This window comes from Tachypleus tridentatus, chromosome 11, assembly GCF_004210375.1.
Source record: "Tachypleus tridentatus isolate NWPU-2018 chromosome 11, ASM421037v1, whole genome shotgun sequence".
In the NCBI taxonomy this organism is placed as follows: Eukaryota; Metazoa; Arthropoda; class Merostomata; order Xiphosura; family Limulidae; genus Tachypleus; species Tachypleus tridentatus.
This window is the reverse complement of record NC_134835.1, coordinates 20,503,902-20,530,366: the sequence shown is the minus strand read 5'-3', so window position 1 is coordinate 20,530,366 and position 26,465 is coordinate 20,503,902. Positions and strand designations below refer to the sequence as shown.

The following is a 26,465-nucleotide window of genomic DNA, read 5'->3' as shown; positions in this document are numbered from 1 at the left end:
TTAGTATGTCCACAGTAGCTCAGAATTAAGACACTTAGTATGTCCACTGTAGCTCAGAATAAGACAGTATGCCCACAGTAGCTCAGAATAAGACACTTAGTATGTCCACAGTAGCTCAGAGAAAGACACTTAGTATGCCCACTGTAGCTCAGAATAAGACATTTAGTATGTCCACAGTAGCTCAGAATAAGACAGTATGTTCACAGTAGCTCAGAATAAGACACTTAGTATGTCCACTGTAGCTCAGAATAAGACACTTTGTATGTCCACAGTAGCTCAGAATATGACACATAGTATGTCCACAGTAGCTCAGAATAAGACACTTAGTATGTCCACAGTAGCTCAGAATAAGACACTTAGTATGTCCACAGTAGCTCAGAATAAGACACTTAGTATGTCCACAGTAGCTCAGAATAAGACACTTAGTATGTCCACAGTAGCTCAGAATAAGACACTTAGTATGTCCACAGTAGCTCAGAATAAGACAGTACATCCACAGTAGACAGAATAAGACACTTAGTATGTCCACTGTAGCTCAGAATAAGACACTTAGTATGTCCACAGTAGCTCAGAATAAGACACTTAGTATGTCCACAGTAGCTCAGAATAAGACACTTAGTATGTCCACTGTAGCTCAGAATAAGACACTTAGTATGTCCACAGTAGCTCAGAATAAGACACTTAGTATGTCCACAGTAGCTCAGAATAAGACACAGTATGTCCACAGTAGCTCAGAATAAGACACTTAGTATGTCCACTCAGTAGCTCAGTAGCTCAGAATAAGACAGTATGTCCACAGTAGCTCAGAATAAGACACTTAGTATGTCCACAGTAGCTCAGAATAAGACACTATGTATGTCCACTGTAGCTCAGAATAAGACACCTAGTATGTCCACTGTACCTCAGAATAAGACACTTAGTATGTCCACTGTAGCTCAGAATAAGACAGTATGCCCACAGTAGCTCAGTATTAGACACATAGTATGTCCACAGTAGCTCAGAGTAAGACACTTGGTATGCCCACTGTAGCTCAGAATAAGACATTTAGTATGTCCACAGTAGCTCAGAATAAGACAGTATGTTCACAGTAGCTCAGAATTAGACACTTAGTATGTCCACTGTAGCTCAGAATAAGACACTTTGTATGTCCACAGTAGCTCAGAATAAGACACATAGTATGTCCACAGTAGCTCAGAATAAGACACTTAGTATGTCCACAGTAGCTCAGAATAAGACATTTAGTATGTCCACAGTAGCTCAGAATAAGACACTTAGTATGTCCACAGTAGCTCAGAATAAGACACTTAGTATGTCCACAGTAGCTCAGAATAAGACACTTAGTATGTCCACAGTAGCTCAGAATAAGACACTTAGTATGTCCACAGTAGCTCAGAATAAGACACTTAGTATGTCCACTGTAGCTCAGAATAAGACACTTAGTATGTCCACTGTAGCTCAGAATAAGACACTTAGTATGTCCACAGTAGCTCAGAATAAGACACTTGTATGTCCACAGTAGCTCAGAATAAGACACTTAGTATGTCCACTGTAGCTCAGAATAAGACACTTAGTATGTCCACAGTAGCTCAGAATAAGACACTTAGTATGTCCACAGTAGCTCAGAATAAGACACTTAGTATGTCCACAGTAGCTCAGAATAAGACACTTAGTATGTCCACAGTAGCTCAGAATAAGACAGTATGTTCACAGTAGCTCAGAATAAGACACTTAGTATGTCCACTGTAGCTCAGAATAAGACACTTTGTATGTCCACAGTAGCTCAGAATAAGACACTTAGTATGTCCACTGTAGCTCAGAATAAGACACTGTAGCTCAGAATAAGACACTTAGTATGTCCACTGTAGCTCAGAATAAGACAGTATGCCCACAGTAGCTCAGTATTAGAGACATAGTATGTCCACAGTAGCTCAGAATAAGACACTTAGTATGTCCACAGTAGCTCAGAATAAGACACTTGGTATGTCCACAGTAGCTCAGTAGCTCAGAATAAGACACTTAGTATGTCCACAGTAGCTCAGAATAAGACACTTAGTATGTCCACTGTAGCTCAGAATAAGACACTTAGTATGTCCACTGTAGCTCAGAATAAGACACTTTGTATGTCCACAGTAGCTCAGAATAAGACACTTTGTATGTCCACTGTAGCTCAGAGTAAGACACTTAGTATGTCCACAGTAGCTCAGAGTAAGACACTTAGTATGTCCACAGTAGCTCAGAATAAGACACTTAGTATGTCCACAGTAGCTCAGAATAAGACACTTAGTATGTCCACAGTAGCTCAGAATAAGACACTTAGTATGTCCACTATCAGTAAGACACACTGTAGCTCAGAATAAGACACTTAGTATGTCCACTGTAGCTCAGAATAAGACACTATATGTCCACAGTAGCTCAGAATAAGACACTTAGTATGTCCACTGTAGCTCAGAATAAGACACTTAGTATGTCCACAGTAGCTCAGAATAAGACACTTAGTATGTCCACAGTAGCTCAGAATAAGACACTTAGTATGTCCACAGTAGCTCAGAATAAGACACTTAGTATGTCCACAGTAGCTCAGAATAAGACACTTAGTATGTCCACAGTAGCTCAGAATAAGACACTTAGTATGTCCACTGTAGCTCAGAATAAGACACTTAGTATGCCCACAGTAGCTCAGTATTAGACACATAGTATGTCCACAGTAGCTCAGAATAAGACACTTAGTATGTCCACAGTAGCTCAGAATAAGACATTTAGTATGTCCACAGTAGCTCAGAATAAGACACTTAGTATGTCCACAGTAGCTCAGAATAAGACACTTAGTATGTCCACAGTAGCTCAGAATAAGACACTTAGTACGTCCACAGTAGCTCAGAATAAGACAGTATGTCCACAGTAGCTCAGAATAAGACACTTAGTATGTCCACTGTAGCTCAGAATAAGACACTTAGTATGCCCACTGTAGCTCAGAATAAGACACTATGTCCACAGCAGCTCAGAATAAGACACTTAGTATGTCCACTGTAGCTCAGAGTAAGACACTTGGTATGTCCACAGTAGCTCAGAATAAGACACTTGGTATGTCCACAGTAGCTCAGAATAAGACACTTAGTATGTCCACAGTAGCTCAGAATAAGACACTTAGTATGTCCACAGTAGCTCAGAATAAGACAGTATGTTCACAGTAGCTCAGAATAAGACACTTAGTATGTCCACTGTAGCTCAGAATAAGACAGTATGCCCACAGTAGCTCAGTATTAGACACATAGTATGTCCACAGTAGCTCAGAGAAAGACACTTAGTATGCCCACTGTAGCTCAGAATAAGACATTTAGTATGTCCACAGTAGCTCAGAATAAGACACTTAGTATGTCCACAGTAGCTCAGAATAAGACACTATATGTCCACAGTAGCTCAGAATAAGACACTTTGTATGTCCACAGTAGCTCAGAATAAGACAGTATGTTTTCACAGTAGCTCAGAATAAGACACCTAGTATGTCCACTGTAGCTCAGAATAAGACACTTAGTATGTCCACTGTAGCTCAGAATAAGACACTTAGTATGTCCACTGTAGCTCAGAATAAGACAGTATGCCCACAGTAGCTCAGTATTAGACACATAGTATGTCCACAGTAGCTCAGAATAAGACACTTGTCCACTGTATGTCCCACTGTAGCTCAGAATAAGACATTTAGTATGTCCACAGTAGCTCAGAATAAGACAGTATGTATGTCCACAGTAGCTCAGAATAAGACACTTAGTATGTCCACTGTAGCTCAGAATAAGACACTTTGTATGTCCACAGTAGCTCAGAATAAGACAGTATGTCCACTGTAGCTCAGAATAAGACACTTAGTATGTCCACTGTAGCTCAGAATAAGACAGTATGCCCACAGTAGCTCAGAATAAGACATGTCCACAGTAGCTCAGAATAAGACACTTAGTATGTCCACTGTAGCTCAGAATAAGACACTTATGTATGTCCACAGTAGCTCAGAATAAGACACTTAGTATGTCCACTGTAGCTCAGAATAAGACACTTAGTATGTCCACAGTAGCTCAGAATAAGACACTTAGTATGTCCACAGTAGCTCAGAATAAGACACTTAGTATGTCCACAGTAGCTCAGAATAAGACAGTATGTCCACAGTAGCTCAGAATAAGACACTTAGTATGACACTTAGTATGTCCACAGTAGCTCAGAATAAGACACTTTAGTATGTCCACAGTAGCTCAGAATAAGACAGTATGTCCACAGTAGCTCAGAATAAGACACTTAGTATGTCCACAGTAGCTCAGAATAAGACACTTAGTATGTCCACAGTAGCTCAGAATAAGACACTTAGTATGTCCACTGTAGCTCAGAATAAGACACTTTGTATGTCCACAGTAGCTCAGAATAAGACACATAGTATGTCCACAGTAGCTCAGAATAAGACACTTAGTATGTCCACAGTAGCTCAGAATAAGACATTTAGTATGTCCACAGTAGCTCAGAATAAGACACTTAGTATGTCCACAGTAGCTCAGAATAAGACACTTAGTATGTCCACAGTAGCTCAGAATAAGACACTTAGTATGTCCACAGTAGCTCAGAATAAGACAGTAGTATGTCCACAGTAGCTCAGAATAAGACACTTAGTATGTCCACAGTAGCTCAGAATAAGACACTTAGTATGTCCACAGTAGCTCAGAATAAGACAGAATTAGTATGCCCACTGTAGCTCAGAATAAGACACCTAGTATGTCCACAGTAGCTCAGAATAAGACACTTAGTATGCCCACTGTAGCTCAGAATAACACAGTATGTCCACAGTAGCTCAGAATAAGACACTTAATATGTCCACAGTAGCTCAGAATAAGACAGTATGTTCACAGTACCTCAGAATTAGACACTTTGTATGTCCACAATAGCTCAGAATAAGACAGTATGTTTTCTGTAGCTCAGAATAAGACACCTAGTATGTCCACTGTAGCTCAGAATTAGACACTTAGTATGTCCACTGTAGCTCAGAATAAGACAGTATGCCCACAGTAGCTCAGAATAAGACACTTAGTATGTCCACTGTAGCTCAGAATAAGACAGTATGCCCACAGTAGCTCAGAATAAGACACTTAGTATGTCCACAGTAGCTCAGAATAAGACACTTAGTATGTCCACTGTAGCTCAGAATAAGACACTTAGTATGTCCACAGTAGCTCAGAATAAGACAGTATGTCCACAGTAGCTCAGAATAAGACCCTTAGTATGCCCACTGTAGCTCAGAATAAGACACTTAGTATGTCCACAGTAGCTCAGAATAAGACACTTAGTATGTCCACAGTAGCTCAGAATAAGACAGTATGTCCACAGTAGCTCAGAATAAGACACTTAGTATGTCCACAGTAGCTCAGAATAAGACACTTAGTATGTCCACAGTAGCTCAGAATAAGACACTTAGTATGTCCACAGTAGCTCAGAATAAGACACTTATGTGTCCACTGTAGCTCAGAATAAGACACTTAGTATGTCCACTGTAGCTCAGAATAAGACACCACTAAGACACTTAGTATGTCCACAGTAGCTCAGAATAAGACACTTAGTATGTCCACAGTAGCTCAGAATAAGACACTTAGTATGTCCACAGTAGCTCAGAATAAGACAGTATGTCCACAGTAGCTCAGAATAAGACACTTAGTATGTCCACAGTAGCTCAGAATAAGACACTTTGTATGTCCACAGTAGCTCAGAATAAGACAGTATGTTCACAGTAGCTCAGAATTAAGACACTTAGTATGTCCACTGTAGCTCAGAATAAGACAGTATGCCCACAGTAGCTCAGAATTAGACACATAGTATGTCCACAGTAGCTCAGAATAAGACACTTAGTATGCCCACTGTAGCTCAGAATAAGACATTTAGTATGTCCACAGTAGCTCAGAATAAGACACTTAGTATGTCCACAGTAGCTCAGAATAAGACACTTAGTATGTCCACAGTAGCTCAGAATAAGACACTTAGTATGTCCACAGTAGCTCAGAATAAGACACTTGGTATGTCCACTGTAGCTCAGAATAAGACACTTAGTATGTCCACAGTAGCTCAGAATAAGACAGTATGCCCCACAGTAGCTCAGTATTAGAGACATAGTATGTCCATAGTAGCTCAGAGTAAGACACTTAGTATGTCCACAGTAGCTCAGAGTAAGACACTTAGTATGTCCACAGTAGCTCAGAGTAAGACACTTGGTATGTCCACAGTAGCTCAGAATAAGACACTTAGTATGTCCACAGTAGCTCAGAATAAGACACTTAGTATGTCCACTGTAGCTCAGAATAAGACACTTAGTATGTCCACTGTAGCTCAGAATAAGACACTTAGTATGTCCACAGTAGCTCAGAATAAGACACTTTATGTATGTCCACTGTAGCTCAGAATAAGACACTTAGTATGTCCACAGTAGCTCAGAATAAGACACTTAGTATGTCCACAGTAGCTCAGAATAAGACACTTAGTATGTCCACAGTAGCTCAGAATAAGACACTTAGTATGTCCACAGTAGCTCAGAATAAGACAGTATGTCCACAGTAGAATAAGCTCAGAATAAGACACTTAGTATGCCCACTGTAGCTCAGAATAAGACACTTAGTATGCCCACTGTAGCTCAGAATAAGACACTATGTCCACAGCAGCTCAGAATAAGACACTTAGTATGTCCACTGTAGCTCAGAATAAGACACTTGGTATGTCCACAGTAGCTCAGAATAAGACACTTGGTATGTCCACAGTAGCTCAGAATAAGACACTTAGTATGTCCACAGTAGCTCAGAATAAGACACTTAGTATGTCCACAGTAGCTCAGAATAAGACACTTAGTATGTTCACAGTACCTCAGAATTAAGACACTTAGTATGTCCACTGTAGCTCAGAATAAGACAGTATGCCCACAGTAGCTCAGTATTAGACACATAGTATGTCCACAGTAGCTCAGAGAAAGACACTTAGTATGCCCACTGTAGCTCAGAATAAGACATTTAGTATGTCCACAGTAGCTCAGAATAAGACAGTATGTTCACAGTACCTCAGAATTAGACACTTAGCATGTCCACTGTAGCTCAGAATAAGACACTTTGTATGCCCACAGTAGCTCAGTATTAGACACATAGTATGTCCACAGTAGCTCAGAATAAGACACTTAGTATGTCCACAGTAGCTCAGAATAAGACATTTAGTATGTCCACAGTAGCTCAGAATAAGACACTTAGTATGTCCACAGTAGCTCAGAATAAGACACTTAGTATGTCCACAGTAGCTCAGGATAAGACACTTAGTATGTCCACAGTAGCTCAGGATAAGACACTTAGTATGTCCACAGTAGCTCAGAATAAGACAGTAAATCCACAGTAGCTCAGAATAAGACACTTAGTATGTCCACTGTAGCTCAGAATAAGACACTTAGTATGTCCACAGTAGCTCAGAATAAGACACTTAGTATGTCCACAGTAGCTCAGAATAAGACTTTTAGTATGCCCACTGTAGCTCAGAAAAAGACACCTAGTATGTCCACAGTAGCTCAGAATAAGACCCTTAGTATGCCCATTGTAGCTCAGAATAACACAGTATATCCACAGTAGCTCAGAATAAGACACTTAATATGTCCACAGTAGCTCAGAATAAGACAGTATGTTCACAGTACCTCAGAATTAGACACTTTGTATGTCCACAATAGCTCAGAATAAGACAGTATGTTTTCTGTAGCTCAGAATAAGACACCTAGTATGTCCACTGTACCTCAGAATTAGACACTTAGTATGTCCACTGTAGCTCAGAATAAGACAGTATGCCCACAGTAGCTCAGAATAAGACAGTATGCCCACAGTAGCTCAGTATTAGACAGTATGCCCACAGTAGCTCAGTATTAGACACATAGTATGTCCACAGTAGCTCAGAGTAAGACACTTGGTATGCCCACTGTAGCTCAGAATAAGACATTTAGTATGTCCACAGTAGCTCAGAATAAGACAGTATGTTCACAGTACCTCAGAATTAGACACTTAGCATGTCCACTGTAGCTCAGAATAAGACACTTTGTATGTCCACAATAGCTCAGAATAAGACAGTATGTTTTCTGTAGCTCAGAATAAGACACTTAGTATGTCCACTGTAGCTCAGAATAAGACAGTATGCCCACAGTAGCTCAGTATTAGAGACATAGTATGTCCATAGTAGCTCAGAGTAAGACACTTAGTATGTCCACAGTAGCTCAGAATAAGACACTTGGTATGCCCACTGTAGCTCAGAATAAGACAGTATGTTCACAGTAGCTCAGAATAAGACACTTAGTATGTCCACTGTAGCTCAGAATAAGACACTTAGTATGTCCACTGTAGCTCAGAATAAGACACTTAGTATTCCACTGTAGCTCAGAATAAGACACTTTGTATGTCCACAGTAGCTCAGAATAAGACACTTTGTATGTCCACTGTAGCTCAGAATAAGACACTTAGTATGTCCACAGTAGCTCAGAATAAGACATTTAATATGTCCACAGTAGCTCAGAATAAGACTCTTAGTATGTCCACAGTAGCTCAGAATAAGACACTTAGTACGTCCACAGTAGCTCAGAATAAGACAGTATGTCCATTATAGCTCAGAATAAGACACTTAGTATGTCCACTGTAGCTCAGAATAAGACACTTAGTATGCCCACTGTAGCTCAGAATAAGACACTATGTCCACAGCAGCTCAGAATAAGACACTTAGTATGTCCACTGTAGCTCAGAATAAGACACTTGGTATGTCCACAGTAGCTCAGAATAAGACACTTGGTATGTCCACAGTAGCTCAGAATAAGACACTTGGTATGTCCACAGTAGCTCAGAATAAGACACTTGGTATGTCCACAGTAGCTCAGAATAAGACACTTAGTATGTCCACAGTAGCTCAGAATTAGACACATAGTATGTCCATAGTAGCTCAGGATAAGACACTTAGTATGTCCACAGTAGCTCAGAATAAGACAGTATATTCCACAGTAGCTCAGAATTAAGACACTTAGTATGTCCACTGTAGCTCAGAATAAGACAGTATGCCCACAGTAGCTCAGAATTAGACACATAGTATGTCCACAGTAGCTCAGAATAAGACACTTAGTATGCCCACTGTAGCTCAGAATAAGACATTTAGTATGTCCACAGTAGCTCAGAATAAGACACTTAGTATGTCCACAGTAGCTCAGAATAAGACACTTAGTATGTCCACAGTAGCTCAGAATAAGACACTTAGTATGTCCACAGTAGCTCAGAATAAGACAGTACATCCACAGTAGCTCAGAATAAGACACTTAGTATGTCCACAGTAGCTCAGAATAAGACACTTAGTATGTCCACAGTAGCTCAGAATAAGACACTTAGTATGTCCACAGTAGCTCAGAATAAGACTTTTAGTATGCCCACTGTAGCTCAGAAAAAGACACCTAGTATGTCCACAGTAGCTCAGAATAAGACACTTAGTATGTCCACAGTAGCTCAGAATAACACAGTATGTCCACAGTAGCTCAGAATAAGACACTTAATATGTCCACAGTAGCTCAGAATAAGACAGTATGTTCACAGTACCTCAGAATTAGACACTTTGTATGTCCACAATAGCTCAGAATAAGACAGTATGTTTTCTGTAGCTCAGAATAAGACACCTAGTATGTCCACTGTACCTCAGAATTAGACACTTAGTATGTCCACTGTAGCTCAGAATAAGACAGTATGCCCACAGTAGCTCAGTATTAGACACATAGTATGTCCACAGTAGCTCAGAGTAAGACACTTGGTATGCCCACTGTAGCTCAGAATAAGACATTTAGTATGTCCACAGTAGCTCAGAATAAGACAGTATGTTCACAGTACCTCAGAATTAGACACTTAGCATGTCCACTGTAGCTCAGAATAAGACACTTTGTATGTCCACAGTAGCTCAGAATAAGACAGTATGTTTTCTGTAGCTCAGAATAAGACACTTAGTATGTCCACTGTAGCTCAGAATAAGACAGTATGCCCACAGTAGCTCAGTATTAGAGACATAGTATGTCCACAGTAGCTCAGAGTAAGACACTTGGTATGCCCACTGTAGCTCAGAATAAGACACTATGTCCACAGTAGCTCAGAATAAGACACTTAGTATGTCCACTGTAGCTCAGAGTAAGACACTTGTCCACTGTAGTATGTCCACAGTAGCTCAGAATAAGACACTTGGTATGTCCACAGTAGCTCAGAATAAGACACTTAGTATGTCCACAGTAGCTCAGAATAAGACACTTAGTATGTCCACAGTAGCTCAGAATAAGACACTTAGTATGTCCACAGTAGCTCAGAATAAGACACTTAGTATGTCCACTGTAGCTCAGAATAAGACAGTATGCCCACAGTAGCTCAGTATTAGACACATAGTATGTCCACAGTAGCTCAGAGTAAGACACTTAGTATGCCCACTGTAGCTCAGAATAAGACATTTAGTATGTCCACAGTAGCTCAGAATAAGACAGTATGTTCACAGTAGCTCAGAATTAGACACTTAGTATGTCCACTGTAGCTCAGAATAAGACACTTTGTATGCCCACAGTAGCTCAGTATTAGACACATAGTATGTCCACAGTAGCTCAGAATAAGACACTTAGTATGTCCACAGTAGCTCAGAATAAGACACTTAGTATGTCCACAGTAGCTCAGAATAAGACACTTAGTATGTCCACAGTAGCTCAGAATAAGACACTTAGTATGTCCACAGTAGCTCAGGATAAGACACTTAGTATGTCCACAGTAGCTCAGGATAAGACACTTAGTATGTCCACAGTAGCTCAGAATAAGACAGTATGTCCACAGTAGCTCAGAATAAGACACTTAGTATGTCCACTGTAGCTCAGAATAAGACACTTAGTATGTCCACAGTAGCTCAGAATAAGACACTTAGTATGTCCACAGTAGCTCAGAATAAGACACCTAGTATGTCCACAGTAGCTCAGAATAAGACACTTGGTATGTCCACAGTAGCTCAGAATAAGACACTTAGTATGCCCATTGTAGCTCAGAATAACACAGTATATCCACAGTAGCTCAGAATAAGACACTTAATATGTCCACAGTAGCTCAGAATAAGACAGTATGTTCACAGTACCTCAGAATTAGACACTTTGTATGTCCACAATAGCTCAGAATAAGACAGTATGTTTTCTGTAGCTCAGAATAAGACACCTAGTATGTCCACTGTACCTCAGAATTAGACACTTAGTATGTCCACTGTAGCTCAGAATAAGACAGTATGCCCACTGTAGCTCAGTATTAGACACATAGTATGTCCACAGTAGCTCAGAGTAAGACACTTGGTATGCCCACTGTAGCTCAGAATAAGACATTTAGTATGTCCACAGTAGCTCAGAATAAGACAGTATGTTCACAGTAGCTCAGAATAAGACACTTAGTATGTCCACTGTAGCTCAGAATAAGACACTTTGTATGTCCACAATAGCTCAGAATAAGACAGTATGTTTTCTGTAGCTCAGAATAAGACACTTAGTATGTCCACTGTAGCTCAGAATAAGACAGTATGCCCACAGTAGCTCAGTATTAGAGACATAGTATGTCCATAGTAGCTCAGAGTAAGACACTTGGTATGCCCACTGTAGCTCAGAATAAGACAGTATGTTCACAGTAGCTCAGAATAAGACACTTAGTATGTCCACTGTAGCTCAGAATAAGACACTTAGTATGTCCACTGTAGCTCAGAATAAGACACTTTGTATGTCCACAGTAGCTCAGAATAAGACACTTTGTATGTCCACTGTAGCTCAGAATAAGACACCTAGTGTGTCCACAGTAGCTCAGAATAAGACATTTAATATGTCCACAGTAGCTCAGAATAAGACTCTTAGTATGTCCACAGTAGCTCAGAATAAGACACTTAGTACGTCCACAGTAGCTCAGAATAAGACAGTATGTCCACTGTAGCTCAGAATAAGACACTTAGTATGTTCACTGTATCTCAGAATAAGACACTTAGTATGTCCACAGTAGCTCAGAATAAGACAGTACATTCACAGTATTTCAGAATAAGACTCTTAGTATGTCCACTGTAGCTCAGAATAAGACACTTAGTATATCCACAGTAGCTCAGAATAAGACACTTAGTATGTCCACAGTAGCTCAGAATAAGACTTTTAGTATGCCCACTGTAGCTCAGAATAAGACACCTAGTATGTCCACAGTAGCTCAGAATAAGACACTTAGTATGTCCACTGTAGCTCAGAATAACACAGTATGTCCACAGTAGCTCAGAATAAGACACTTAGTATGTCCACAGTAGCTCAGAATAAGACAGTATGTTCACAGTACCTCAGAATTAGACACTTTGTATGTCCACAATAGCTCAGAATAAGACAGTATGTTTTCTGTAGCTCAGAATAAGACACCTAGTATGTCCACTGTACCTCAGAATTAGACACTTAGTATGTCCACTGTAGCTCAGAATAAGACAGTATGCCCACAGTAGCTCAGTATTAGACACATAGTATGTCCACAGTAGCTCAGAGTAAGACACTTGGTATGCCCACTGTAGCTCAGAATAAGACATTTAGTATGTCCACAGTAGCTCAGAATAAGACAGTATGTTCACAGTACCTCAGAATTAGACACTTAGCATGTCCACTGTAGCTCAGAATAAGACACTTTGTATGTCCACAATAGCTCAGAATAAGACAGTATGTTTTCTGTAGCTCAGAATAAGACACTTAGTATGTCCACTGTAGCTCAGAATAAGACAGTATGCCCACAGTAGCTCAGTATTAGAGACATAGTATGTCCATAGTAGCTCAGAGTAAGACACTTGGTATGCCCACTGTAGCTCAGAATAAGACACTATGTCCACAGTAGCTCAGAATAAGACACTTAGTATGTCCACTGTAGCTCAGAATAAGACACTTAGTATGTCCACAGTAGCTCAGAATAAGACACTTGGTATGTCCACAGTAGCTCAGAATAAGACACTTAGTATGTCCACAGTAGCTCAGAATAAGACACGTAGTATGTCCACAGTAGCTCAGAAAAAGATAGTATGTTCACAGTACCTCAGAATTACACACTTAGTATGTCCACTGTAGCTCAGAATAAGACAGTATGCCCACAGTAGCTCAGTATTAGACACATAGTATGTCCACAGTAGCTCAGAGAAAGACACTTAGTATGCCCACTGTAGCTCAGAATAAGACATTTAGTATGTCCACAGTAGCTCAGAATAAGACAGTATGTTCACAGTACCTCAGAATTAGACACTTAGCATGTCCACTGTAGCTCAGAATAAGACACTTTGTATGCCCACAGTAGCTCAGTATTAGACACATAGTATGTCCACAGTAGCTCAGAATAAGACACTTAGTATGTCCACAGTAGCTCAGAATAAGACATTTAGTATGTCCACAGTAGCTCAGAATAAGACTCTTAATATGTCCACAGTAGCTCAGGATAAGACACTTAGTATGTCCACAGTAGCTCAGGATAAGACACTTAGTATGTCCACAGTAGCTCAGAATAAGACAGTATGTCCACAGTAGCTCAGAATAAGACACTTAGTATGTCCACTGTAGCTCAGAATAAGACACTTAGTATGTCCACAGTAGCTCAGAATAAGACTTTTAGTATGCCCACTGTAGCTCAGAAAAAGACACCTAGTATGTCCACAGTAGCTCAGAATAAGACCCTTAGTATGCCAATTGTAGCTCAGAATAACACAGTATATCCACAGTAGCTCAGAATAAGACACTTAATATGTCCACAGTAGCTCAGAATAAGACAGTATGTTCACAGTACCTCAGAATTAGACACTTTGTATGTCCACAATAGCTCAGAATAAGACAGTATGTTTTCTGTAGCTCAGAATAAGACACCTAGTATGTCCACTGTACCTCAGAATTAGACACTTAGTATGTCCACTGTAGCTCAGAATAAGACAGTATGCCCACTGTAGCTCAGTATTAGACACATAGTATGTCCACAGTAGCTCAGAGTAAGACACTTGTTATGCCCACTGTAGCTCAGAATAAGACATTTAGTATGTCCACAGTAGCTCAGAATAAGACACTTTGTATGTCCACTGTAGCTCAGAATAAGACACCTAGTGTGTCCACAGTAGCTCAGAATAAGACATTTAATTTGTCTACAGTAGCTCAGAATAAGACTCTTAGTATGTCCACAGTAGCTCAGAATAAGACACTTAGTACGTCCACAGTAGCTCAGAATAAGACAGTATGTCCATTATAGCTCAGAATAAGACACTTAGTATGTTCACTGTATCTCAGAATAAGACACTTAGTATGTCCACAGTAGCTCAGAATAAGACAGTACATTCACAGTAGCTCAGAATAAGACACTTAGTATGTCCACTGTAGCTCAGAATAAGACACTTAGTATATCCACAGTAGCTCAGAATAAGACACTTAGTATGTCCACAGTAGCTCAGAATAAGACTTTTAGTATGCCCACTGTAGCTCAGAAAAAGACACCTAGTATGTCCACAGTAGCTCAGAATAAGACCCTTAGTATGTCAATTGTAGCTCAGAATAACACAGTATATCCACAGTAGCTCAGAATAAGACACTTAATATGTCCACAGTAGCTCAGAATAAGACAGTATGTTCACAGTACCTCAGAATTAGACACTTTGTATGTCCACAATAGCTCAGAATAAGACATTATGTTTTCTGTAGCTCAGAATAAGACACCTAGTATGTCCACTGTACCTCAGAATTAGACACTTAGTATGTCCACTGTAGCTCAGAATAAGACAGTATGCCCACAGTAGCTCAGTATTAGACACATAGTATGTCCACAGTAGCTCAGAATAAGACACTTAGTACGTCCACAGTAGCTCAGAATAAGACAGTATGTCCATTATAGCTCAGAATAAGACACTTAGTATGTTCACTGTATTTCAGAATAAGACACTTAGTATGCCCACTGTAGCTCAGAATAAGACACTTAGTATGCCCTCTGTAGCTCAGAATAAGACACCTAGTGTGTCCACAGTAGCTCAGAATAAGACCCTTAGTATGCCCATTGTAGTTCAGAATAAGGCACTTAGTATGCCCATTGTAGTTCAGAATAAGGCACTTAGTATGTCCACAGTAGCTCAGAATAAGACACTTAGTATGTCAACAGTAGCTCAGAATAAGACACTATGTCCACAGTAGCTCAGAATAAGACACTTAGTATGTCCACAGTAGCTCAGAGTAAGACACTTATTATGTCCACAGTAGCTCAGAGTAAGACACTTTGTATGTCCACAGTAGCTCAGAGTAAGACACTTATTATGTCCACAGTAGCTCAGAGTAAGACACTTAGTATGTCCACAGTAGTTCAGAGTAAGACACTTTGTATGTCCACTGTAGCTCAGAGTAAGACACTTAGTATGTCCATTGTAGCTCAGAATAAGACGTGTTAGAAGATTATTTCATGTCCATAATTTTTTCTCTGAAAACTCGTTGTCCAGGAAGCTTTTTGTTGAATACCAGAACTCATCAATTTTTAGTTCTATTGGTTTCCAATATCTTTAGGTGTTTCAAAGTATTATTCTATTTGTACATAATCTAAATGTTATTTTTCCTTGACGAACGTTTTACCTGGATGTCTATTTATGCAAGTAATACCTCGATCTATCATAGTTGTCAGTTTCTGTATGGTGATTTTATAATAACATATTACAGATGTTACAAGAGTGCATAAAAGCAATCATGAATTAAACAACTGTTGACATTTAGAACTATATGTGAAAAAAATTTTATTTGAATTAAACTACGACCCTTTCTTGGACGAACAGTAACAAAATAACCCAATCAACATCCTTTACTGATTTAGCATAGTGCCGTGGGGGAGATCCCCACAATCCCTGTAATGAGCTGCCTAGGCATTTAGTCTCCTTGTCCCATCCCTGGGGGATCTAATTATATTTTAGTGGTAATAAACAAAGTTACTAAAAGGTCACCTTCCCCTTCTGTGTTGTAGTGGTTAAGTAACACTATAGAGATGACAGCTAATTGTTGTCGAAGTATCAAGTGTAGATAACTCCTTATCAGTGTCATACTAGGACAATCACCATGAGCCACATCCTGAAATTATTGTAAACAAACTATTACAAGCATCATCCAAGTCGCATCAGAACCAGGAACGTTAGTAATCACAGTGTAATCCATTTTTAGACCAGTAAAATCTCTGTCGTTGTAACCACCTAACGAACACTTAGCAACTGATGGTATCATGGTCTGTATTATTTTCTGTTTACATTCAGTTGATATGATGTTAACATCAACTAGCTATTGTGTTAATATGACATTAGGTAAGTTCGGTGTTAATAGCTTCTTACTGGGCTATGCTATTAGTATGATATTAGGTGAGCAAAGTGATAACAACTGGTGTTATATTAACACAATACTAACTTTTTTCTTGCAATATTCCCGAAGTTCCGTTTCTGTTACCGTTGATCCACCTTTTAGTTTCACCCAAGCACAAGCAACTTCTCCCATTCGTTGGTCTGGAACTCCAACAACCTAAAATAAATATTATGTATACTGTCAGATCAACGTAGTACGTTTAACAGCAGGGTACATTTAACATTAAAACTAATCCTATAAGTAACAAATTTAACAATGAAGTTAGTGCAACTCTTAAACATTTCCCACAATTCAACATTCTGACTTTAATAATATGTATTACGTAACACTTATGAATAACCAAAACGTCACACAGGACGGTATGTCACAAAATACAATATCAATGATAATAATATCAGATGTTATAGAAAAATCTCCAGAGCATTAACTACGTTAAAATAACAGTACATAGTCACTTAGTTTTGAATGTATAATACAAATTATTGTTAACTTTACTTTTTTGTAGTGTTATTAGGCTTACTAGTTTTCATGCTTCAAATACATTAAAAGTTTAATGCCGTCATGTTAAATAACTAAAAACAAAATTTGAATTTTGCACAAAGCTACAGGAGGACTCTCTGCACGAGCCACTTCTATTTTAGCAGTGTAATACCAGAGGGAAAGCAGCTAGTCATCACCACTCACTGCCAACTCTTTGGCTACTCTTTTTATCAACAAATAGTCGGATAACCGTCACATTATAACGTCCTCGCGGCTGAAAGAGGCAGAATGTTTGGTGTGACAGCGATTCAAATCATGGATTATGAGTCAATAACTTCAACCATCTTGTCATGCCGGACTCTAAAGTTTGAAGAGTACAAGTCCTTCTGAGAAATCTCACCTGAGCTTCAGCGACATCTGGATGACTGAGGAGGAACTCTTCCACTTCCTGAGGATAGATGCATTCTCCTCCTCTGTTGATCATGTCTTTAAATGTACCAACGATACTGATGTAGCCATCTTCATCCATCACAGCAATATCTCTGTGTCATATTGTATTATTAATATATAGAAACAATTAACACCTTCGTCTATTACGACAATATATTTGAGACACATATTTTAAACGTAGAATTATTAATAACGATGTAAGTTACATTTTAAATATTGATAACATTTTAGATATTGGATTCTAAGTCATCATTATGTCATGACCTAGAAACTTAATGTACGAGAACAAAATAAGAGTACAGAGTTAGTTCAGTGTCACTCACTAAGTTAGATAGTGATTGTTATGATGTCTATTTATCTGCATTTTAATTACTCAGTTTATTTGTCTGTTAACGATCGACTAATGCAAACGTTATTCATATATGTTTATAAGTGAGTTATTCGTACGTACTATTAGACCTGGAATTTATGTAGAAATTTATTTGTGAAGCTAGGCCTATCAGGAAACGTATCTTTTAGCAAACTTAACCAGATAAATAAATGAATTCCGAACGCAGACAAGATGTTCTCTTTTAGAAAACAATCCAAAAACCAGTAATAGTTCCTAGCCGGTAATAAAAGTTACAAGAAGAAAGTTGAAGGATGAGAGTGGACATGAAGTGGACAAATCCTAGTTATTTATGTCTTACCCAGTGTGATACCAACATGCATCATCAAAGACTTGACCAGTTTGTTCTTTGTCACCCCAGTATCCCAAGAACGAGAAACGATCACGTGTACACAGTTCTCCTTCTTTGTTGACCGGAACTATTCGTCCATCATTGTCCACTATTTTAACCTGAGGACAAATTTATAGATTGTAAAAATACAACACACGTTTAGCATGAACTTGTGAACTCTTACTATGGTACACCTTACATGGTTAATGTACATAACACATTAACTACAACCTTACTTTGTATAATTTATGGTACACCTTACATGATAGTAACTAATATATTCATTACAACTATAGCATGTGCTCTAATACCGTACAGGTACCTCAACATGGTCAAGTGGTGTTCCAACTGTGTGGTATTTCTTTTCCGGTGTTTCTCCTACACGTGTTGAACAACTTACCGGACTAGTTTCTGTTGTTCCGTATAAAGTCTGTGGGCAAGAAAAGATAGTGGTGATACCTGTGGCAAAGTTTTCCTAGAAATGGTTGAAATTCTATGTCTTTGATTACTGATACCACATGTCTACCCTTTACAAGTTAACACTAAATGTAGGCCTAATTTTCTAAATACTCAAGAACCAGGTGCAACAACTGCTCAGAGTTCATATCAGAACAAGTTCGTACGAATATTCTGAGAAGGTCCTTAGAATACGATGGGTTTAATCAGATTATCTGTCCTAGTGACAGATACAATACATTAATGTATTTCACTGAATTAATACTTTCTTTAAATCATTTGGAACTGATGAAACTCTAGAAAGATGATCAGTGTTTGAACTTGTCTAATATCTCTACAAAGAATGTTTGTTGAATTAGGTTAAAGTTATTCTTTATGACTGATGTTCAGAAGAGAAATTTAATTATCAACTTTAAGGAAAGAAACCAAGAAATACCTAACAAGTGTAAAATAATAAAATTATACAAGAAATTAAATAATTTTAGCAAATAAAATATTGTAACTTGTTAATAAAAATAGACAAACGATGCTTTTATCTTAAAACATTTAAACATGTTCACTTTCATGAAGGTTAATATTTTCTATTGTTTATCCTGTGAATAAGAATTAAAGTGATAGCGACGGAGAAATTTGAACTTTCACTATTCTACACGTCTTTGTGTTTTTAATCGATGTATTATTTTATAATGTTTCATCATTAACATAACTTTGTTTTACTTTTCCAGTATTATTATATACAGTTTGATGATTAGAATAACTGTGTTTTCTCTTACAGTATTATTTTACTTAGTATCATGATTAATATAACCTTGTTTGACGTCTGGACAAAGAATAAACTGGGAGAAAACTGGAATAATAAAAACAGACAAATTCTGAAAGACAAGAAAAATTAAAGAATCATTTTTATATTAACACTATTAAACCTTTACTAAACACAGATTCTGGATTACAGGTGAGTAACCTGTGGCTGCTATTAGATGAATCTACAGGAAATCTCACCTCCAATCAGAAATAGTGACAATCCAACTAATCATAACATGCTTCCACCATCTGCTAGGACACTATAAAAAGACCAAAAACACCTTCACACACACAACAGTTTGTAGAGCGGTGGACTGTATACATTTATATGTTTATTTTTTTTTCAGATCCATGCACAGAACAGGTAAAACTTTCAGCACCTCTCCTGTGAAGGTGGGTTATCTTGGGGCACTCCAGTTCCCCCCACATCTAAATCTCAGCCATATAATTGCCATTACTTTGTTTTGCTCTTCCAGTATTATTTTATATAGTTTCATGATTACCATGACAATGTTTTACTCTTCTAGTATTATTTTATACACTTTCATGATTACCATGACATTGTTTTACTCTTCCAGTATTATTTTATATAGTTTCCTGATTACCATAACTTTGTTTTATTCTTCCATTATTATTTTATATATTTTCATGATTACCATAACATTGTTTTACACTTCCAGTATTATTTTATATAGTTTCATGATTACCATGACATTGTTTTACTCTTCCAGTATTATTTTATATAGTTTCATGATTACCATGACATTGTTTTGCTCTTCCAGTATTATTTTATACACTTTCATGATTACCATAACTTTGTTTTACTCTTCCAGTATTATTTATATAGTTTCATGATTACCATAACATTGTTTTACTCTTACAGTATTATTTTATATAGTTTCATGATTACCATGACATTGTTTTACTCTTCCAGTATTATTTTATATAGTTTCATGATTACCATGACATTGTTTTACTCTTCCAGTATTATTATATATAGTTTCATGATTACCATAACATTGTTTTACTCTTCCAGTATTATTTTATATAGTTTCATGATTACCATAACATTGTTTTACTCTTCCAGTATTATTTTATATAGTTTTATGATTACAGTAACATTGTTTCACTCTTCCAGCATTATTTTATATAGTTTCATGATTACCATGACATTGTTTTACTCTTCCAGTATTATTTTATATAGTTTCATGATTACCATAACATTGTTTTACTCTTCTAGTATTATTTTATACACTTTCATGATTTCCATAACATTGTTTTACTCTTCCAGTATTATTTTATATAGTTTCATGATTACCATAACATTGTTTTTCTCTTCCAGTATTATTTTATATAGTTTCATGATTACCATAACATTGTTTTACTCTTCCAGTATTATTTTATATAGTTTCATGATTACCATAACATTGTTTTACTCTTCCAGTATTATTTTATATAGTTTCATGATTACCATAACATTGTTTTTCTCTTCCAGTATTATTTTATTTAGTTTCATGATTACCATAACATTGTTTTACTCTTCCAGTATTATTTTATATACTTTCATGCTTACCATGACATTGTTTTACTTTTCCAGTATTATTTTATATAGTTTCATGATTACCATAACCTTGTTTTACTCTTCCAGTATTATTTTATATAATTTCATGATTACCATAACTTTGTTTTACTCTTCCAGTATTATTTTATATAGTTTCATGATTACCATAACTTTGTTTTACTCTTCTAGTATTATTTTATACACTTTCATGATTTCCATAACATTGTTTTACTCTTCCAGTATTATTTTATATAGTTTCATGATTACCATAACATTGTTTTTCTCTTCCAGTATTATTTTATATAGTTTCATGATTCCCATAACATTGTTTTACTCTTCCAGTATTATTTTATATAATTTCATGATTACCATAACTTTGTTTTACTCTTCCATTATTATTTTATATAGTTTCATGATTACCATAACATTGTTTTACTCTTCCAGTATTATTTTATATAGTTTCATGATTACCATAACATTGTTTTTCTCTTCCAGTATTATTTTATATAGTTTCATGATTACCATAACATTGTTTTACTCTTCCAGTATTATTTTATACAGTTTCATGATTACCATAACATTGTTTTACTTTTCCAGTATTATTTTACACAGTTTCATGATTACCATAACTTTGTTTTACTCTTTTAGTATTATTTTATACACTTTCCTGATTACCATAACATTGTTTTACTCTTCCAGTATTATTTTATATAGTTTCATGATTACCATGACATTGTTTTACTCTTCCAGTATTATTTTATATAGTTTCATGATTACCATGACATTGTTTTACTCTTCCAGTATTATTTTATACACTTTCATGATTACTATGACATTGTTTTACTCTTCCAGTATTATTTTATATAGTTTCATGATTACCAAAACATTGTTTTACTCTTCCAGTATTATTTTATTTAGTTTCATGATTACCATGACATTGTTTTACTCTTCCAGTATTATTTTATATAGTTTCATGATTACCAAAACATTGTTTTACTCTTCCAGTATTATTTTATTTAGTTTCATGATTACCATGACATTGTTTTACTCTTCTAGTATTATTTTATTTAGTTTCATGATTACCATAACATTGTTTTACTCTTCCAGTATTATTTTATATAGTTTCATGATTACCATAACCTTGTTTTACTCTTCCAGTATTATTTTATATAATTTCATGATTACCATAACTTTGTTTTACTCTTCCAGTATTATTTTATATAGTTTCATGATTACCATAACTTTGTTTTACTCTTCTAGTATTATTTGATACACTTTCATGATTTCCATAACATTGTTTTACTCTTCCAGTATTATTTTATATAGTTTCATGATTACCATAACATTGTTTTTCTCTTCCAGTATTATTTTATATAGTTTCATGATTACCATGACATTGTTTTACTTTTCCAGTATTATTTTATATACTTTCATCCTTACCATGACATTGTTTTACTTTTCCAGTATTATTTTATATAGTTTCATGATTACCATAACATTGATTTACTCTTCCAGTATTATTTTATATAATTTCATGATTACCATAACTTTGTTTTACTCTTCCATTATTATTTTATATAGTTTCATGATTACCATAACATTGTTTTACTCTTCCAGTATTATTTTATATAGTTTCATGATTACCATAACATTGTTTTTCTCTTCCAGTATTATTTTATATAGTTTCATGATTACCATAACATTGTTTTACTCTTCCAGTATTATTTTATACAGTTTCATGATTACCATAACATTGTTTTACTTTTCCAGTATTATTTTACACAGTTTCATGATTACCATAACTTTGTTTTACTCTTTTAGTATTATTTTATACACTTTCCTGATTACCATAACATTGTTTTACTCTTCCAGTATTATTTTATATAGTTTCATGATTACCATGACATTGTTTTACTCTTCCAGTATTATTTTATATAGTTTCATGATTACCATGACATTGTTTTACTCTTCCAGTATTATTTTATACACTTTCATGATTACCATGACATTGTTTTACTCTTCCAGTATTATTTTATACAGTTTCATGATTACCATAACATTGTTTTACTCTTCCAGTATTATTTTACACAGTTTCATGATTACCATGACATTGTTTTACTCTTCCAGTATTATTTTATATAGTTTCATGATTACTATGACATTGTTTTACTCTTCCAGTATTATTTTATGTAGTATTATGATTACCATAACATTGTTTTACTGTTCCAGTATTATTTTATATAGTTTCATGATTACCATAACATTGTTTTACTCTTCCAGTATTATTTTATATAGTTTAATGATTACCATAACATTGTTTTACTCTTCCAGTGTTATTTTACACAGTTTCATGACTACCATGACATTGTTTTGCTATTCCAGTATTATTTTATATAGTTTCATGATTACCATGACATTGTTTTGCTCTCTCAGTATTATTTTATATAGTTTCATGATTACCATGACATTGTTTTGCTCTTCCAGTATTATTTTATATAGTTTCATGATTACCATGACATTGTTTTACTCTTCCACTATTATTTTATATAGTTTCATGATTACCCTTACATTGTTTTACTCTTCCAGTATTATTTTGTATTGTTTCATGATTACCATGACATTGTTTTACTATTCCAGTATTATTTTATACACTTTCATGATTACCATAACTTTGTTTTACTCTTAAAGTATTATTTTATATAGTTTCATGATTACCATAACTTTGTTTTACACTTCCAGTATTATTTTATATTGTTTCATTATTACCATGAGATTGTTTTGCTCTTCCAGTATTATTTTATATAGTTTCATGATTACCATAACTTTGTTTTACACTTCCAGTACTATTTTATATAGTTTCATGATTACCATAACATTGTTTTACTCTTCCAGTATTATTTTATACAGTTTCATGATTACCATAACATTGTTTTACTTTTCCAGTATTATTTTACACAGTTTCATGATTACCATAACTTTGTTTTACTCTTTTAGTATTATTTTATACACTTTCCTGATTACCATAACATTGTTTTACTCTTCCAGTATTATTTTATATAGTTTCATGATTACCATGACATTGTTTTACTCTTCCAGTATTATTTTATATAGTTTCATGATTACCATAACATTGTTTTGCTCTTCCAGTATTATTTTATATAGTTTCATGATTACCATAACATTGTTTTACTCTTCCAGTATTATTTTATACAGTTTCATGATTACCATAACATTGTTTTACTTTTCCAGTATTATTTTACACAGTTTCATGATTACCATAACTTTGTTTTACTCTTTTAGTATTATTTTATACACTTTCCTGATTACCATAACATTGTTTTACTCTTCCAGTATTATTTTATATAGTTTCATGATTACCATGACATTGTTTTACTCTTCCAGTATTATTTTATATAGTTTCATGATTACCATGACATTGTTTTACTCTTCCAGTATTATTTTATACACTTTCATGATTACTATGACATTGTTTTACTCTTCCAGTATTATTTTATATAGTTTCATGATTACCAAAACATTGTTTTACTCTTCCAGTATTATTTTATTTAGTTTTATGATTACCATGACATTGTTTCACTCTTCTAGTATTATTTTATTTAGTTTCATGATTACCATAACATTGTTTTACTCTTCCAGTATTATTTTATATAGTTTCATGATTACCATAACCTTGTTTTACTCTTCCAGTATTATTTTATATAATTTCATGATTACCATAACTTTGTTTTACTCTTCCAGTATTATTTTATATAGTTTCATGATTACCATAACTTTGTTTTACTCTTCTAGTATTATTTTATACACTTTCATGATTTCCATAACATTGTTTTACTCTTCCAGTATTATTTTATATAGTTTCATGATTACCATAACATTGTTTTTCTCTTCCAGTATTATTTTATATAGTTTCATGATTACCATGACATTGTTTTACTTTTCCAGTATTATTTTATATACTTTCATGCTTACCATGACATTGCTTTACTTTTCCAGTATTATTTTATATAGTTTCATGATTACCATAACATTGATTTACTCTTCCAGTATTATTTTATATAATTTCATGATTACCATAACTTTGTTTTACTCTTCCATTATTATTTTATATAGTTTCATGATTACCATAACATTGTTTTACTCTTCCAGTATTATTTTATATAGTTTCATGATTACCATAACATTGTTTTTCTCTTCCAGTATTATTTTATATAGTTTCATGATTACCATAACATTGTTTTACTCTTCCAGTATTATTTTATACAGTTTCATGATTACCATAACATTGTTTTACTTTTCCAGTATTATTTTACACAGTTTCATGATTACCATAACTTTGTTTTACTCTTTTAGTATTATTTTATACACTTTCCTGATTACCATAACATTGTTTTACTCTTCCAGTATTATTTTATATAGTTTCATGATTACCATGACATTGTTTTACTCTTCCAGTATTATTTTATATAGTTTCATGATTACCATGACATTGTTTTACTCTTCCAGTATTATTTTATACACTTTCATGATTACCATGACATTGTTTTACTCTTCCAGTATTATTTTATACAGTTTCATGATTACCATAACATTGTTTTACTCTTCCAGTATTATTTTACACAGTTTCATGATTACCATGACATTGTTTTACTCTTCCAGTATTATTTTATATAGTTTCATGATTACTATGACATTGTTTTACTCTTCCAGTATTATTTTATGTAGTATTATGATTACCATAACATTGTTTTACTGTTCCAGTATTATTTTATATAGTTTCATGATTACCATAACATTGTTTTACTCTTCCAGTATTATTTTATATAGTTTAATGATTACCATAACATTGTTTTACTCTTCCAGTGTTATTTTATACACTTTCCTGATTACCATAACATTGTTTTACTTTTCCAGTATTATTTTACACAGTTTCATGATTACCATAACTTTGTTTTACTCTTTTAGTATTATTTTATACACTTTCCTGATTACCATAACATTGTTTTACTCTTCCAGTATTATTTTATATAGTTTCATGATTACCATGACATTGTTTTACTCTTCCAGTATTATTTTATATAGTTTCATGATTACCATAACATTGTTTTTCTCTTCCAGTATTATTTTATATAGTTTCATGATTACCATAACATTGTTTTACTCTTCCAGTATTATTTTATACAGTTTCATGATTACCATAACATTGTTTTACTTTTCCAGTATTATTTTACACAGTTTCATGATTACCATAACTTTGTTTTACTCTTTTAGTATTATTTTATACACTTTCCTGATTACCATAACATTGTTTTACTCTTCCAGTATTATTTTATATAGTTTCATGATTACCATGACATTGTTTTACTCTTCCAGTATTATTTTATATAGTTTCATGATTACCATGACATTGTTTTACTCTTCCAGTATTATTTTATACACTTTCATGATTACTATGACATTGTTTTACTCTTCCAGTATTATTTTATATAGTTTCATGATTACCAAAACATTGTTTTACTCTTCCAGTATTATTTTATTTAGTTTCATGATTACCATGACATTGTTTTAC

General features: G+C 35.0%; 1 protein-coding gene across 1 annotated transcript in view; it reads right to left on the bottom strand.

Moving 5' to 3' along the window:
• Positions 1-26,465, bottom strand: part of LOC143231308 (medium-chain acyl-CoA ligase ACSF2, mitochondrial-like) — an 81,854-nt gene that overhangs the window by 34,057 nt on the left and 21,332 nt on the right. The window contains exons 12-15 of the mRNA XM_076465857.1: positions 18,383-18,490; positions 18,031-18,179; positions 17,292-17,433; positions 16,457-16,567 (exon numbers count right to left, since the gene is read on the bottom strand). Coding sequence (XP_076321972.1) covers positions 16,457-16,567; positions 17,292-17,433; positions 18,031-18,179; positions 18,383-18,490 — 510 coding nt within the window. The remainder of the gene's footprint in view (positions 1-16,456; positions 16,568-17,291; positions 17,434-18,030; positions 18,180-18,382; positions 18,491-26,465) is intronic.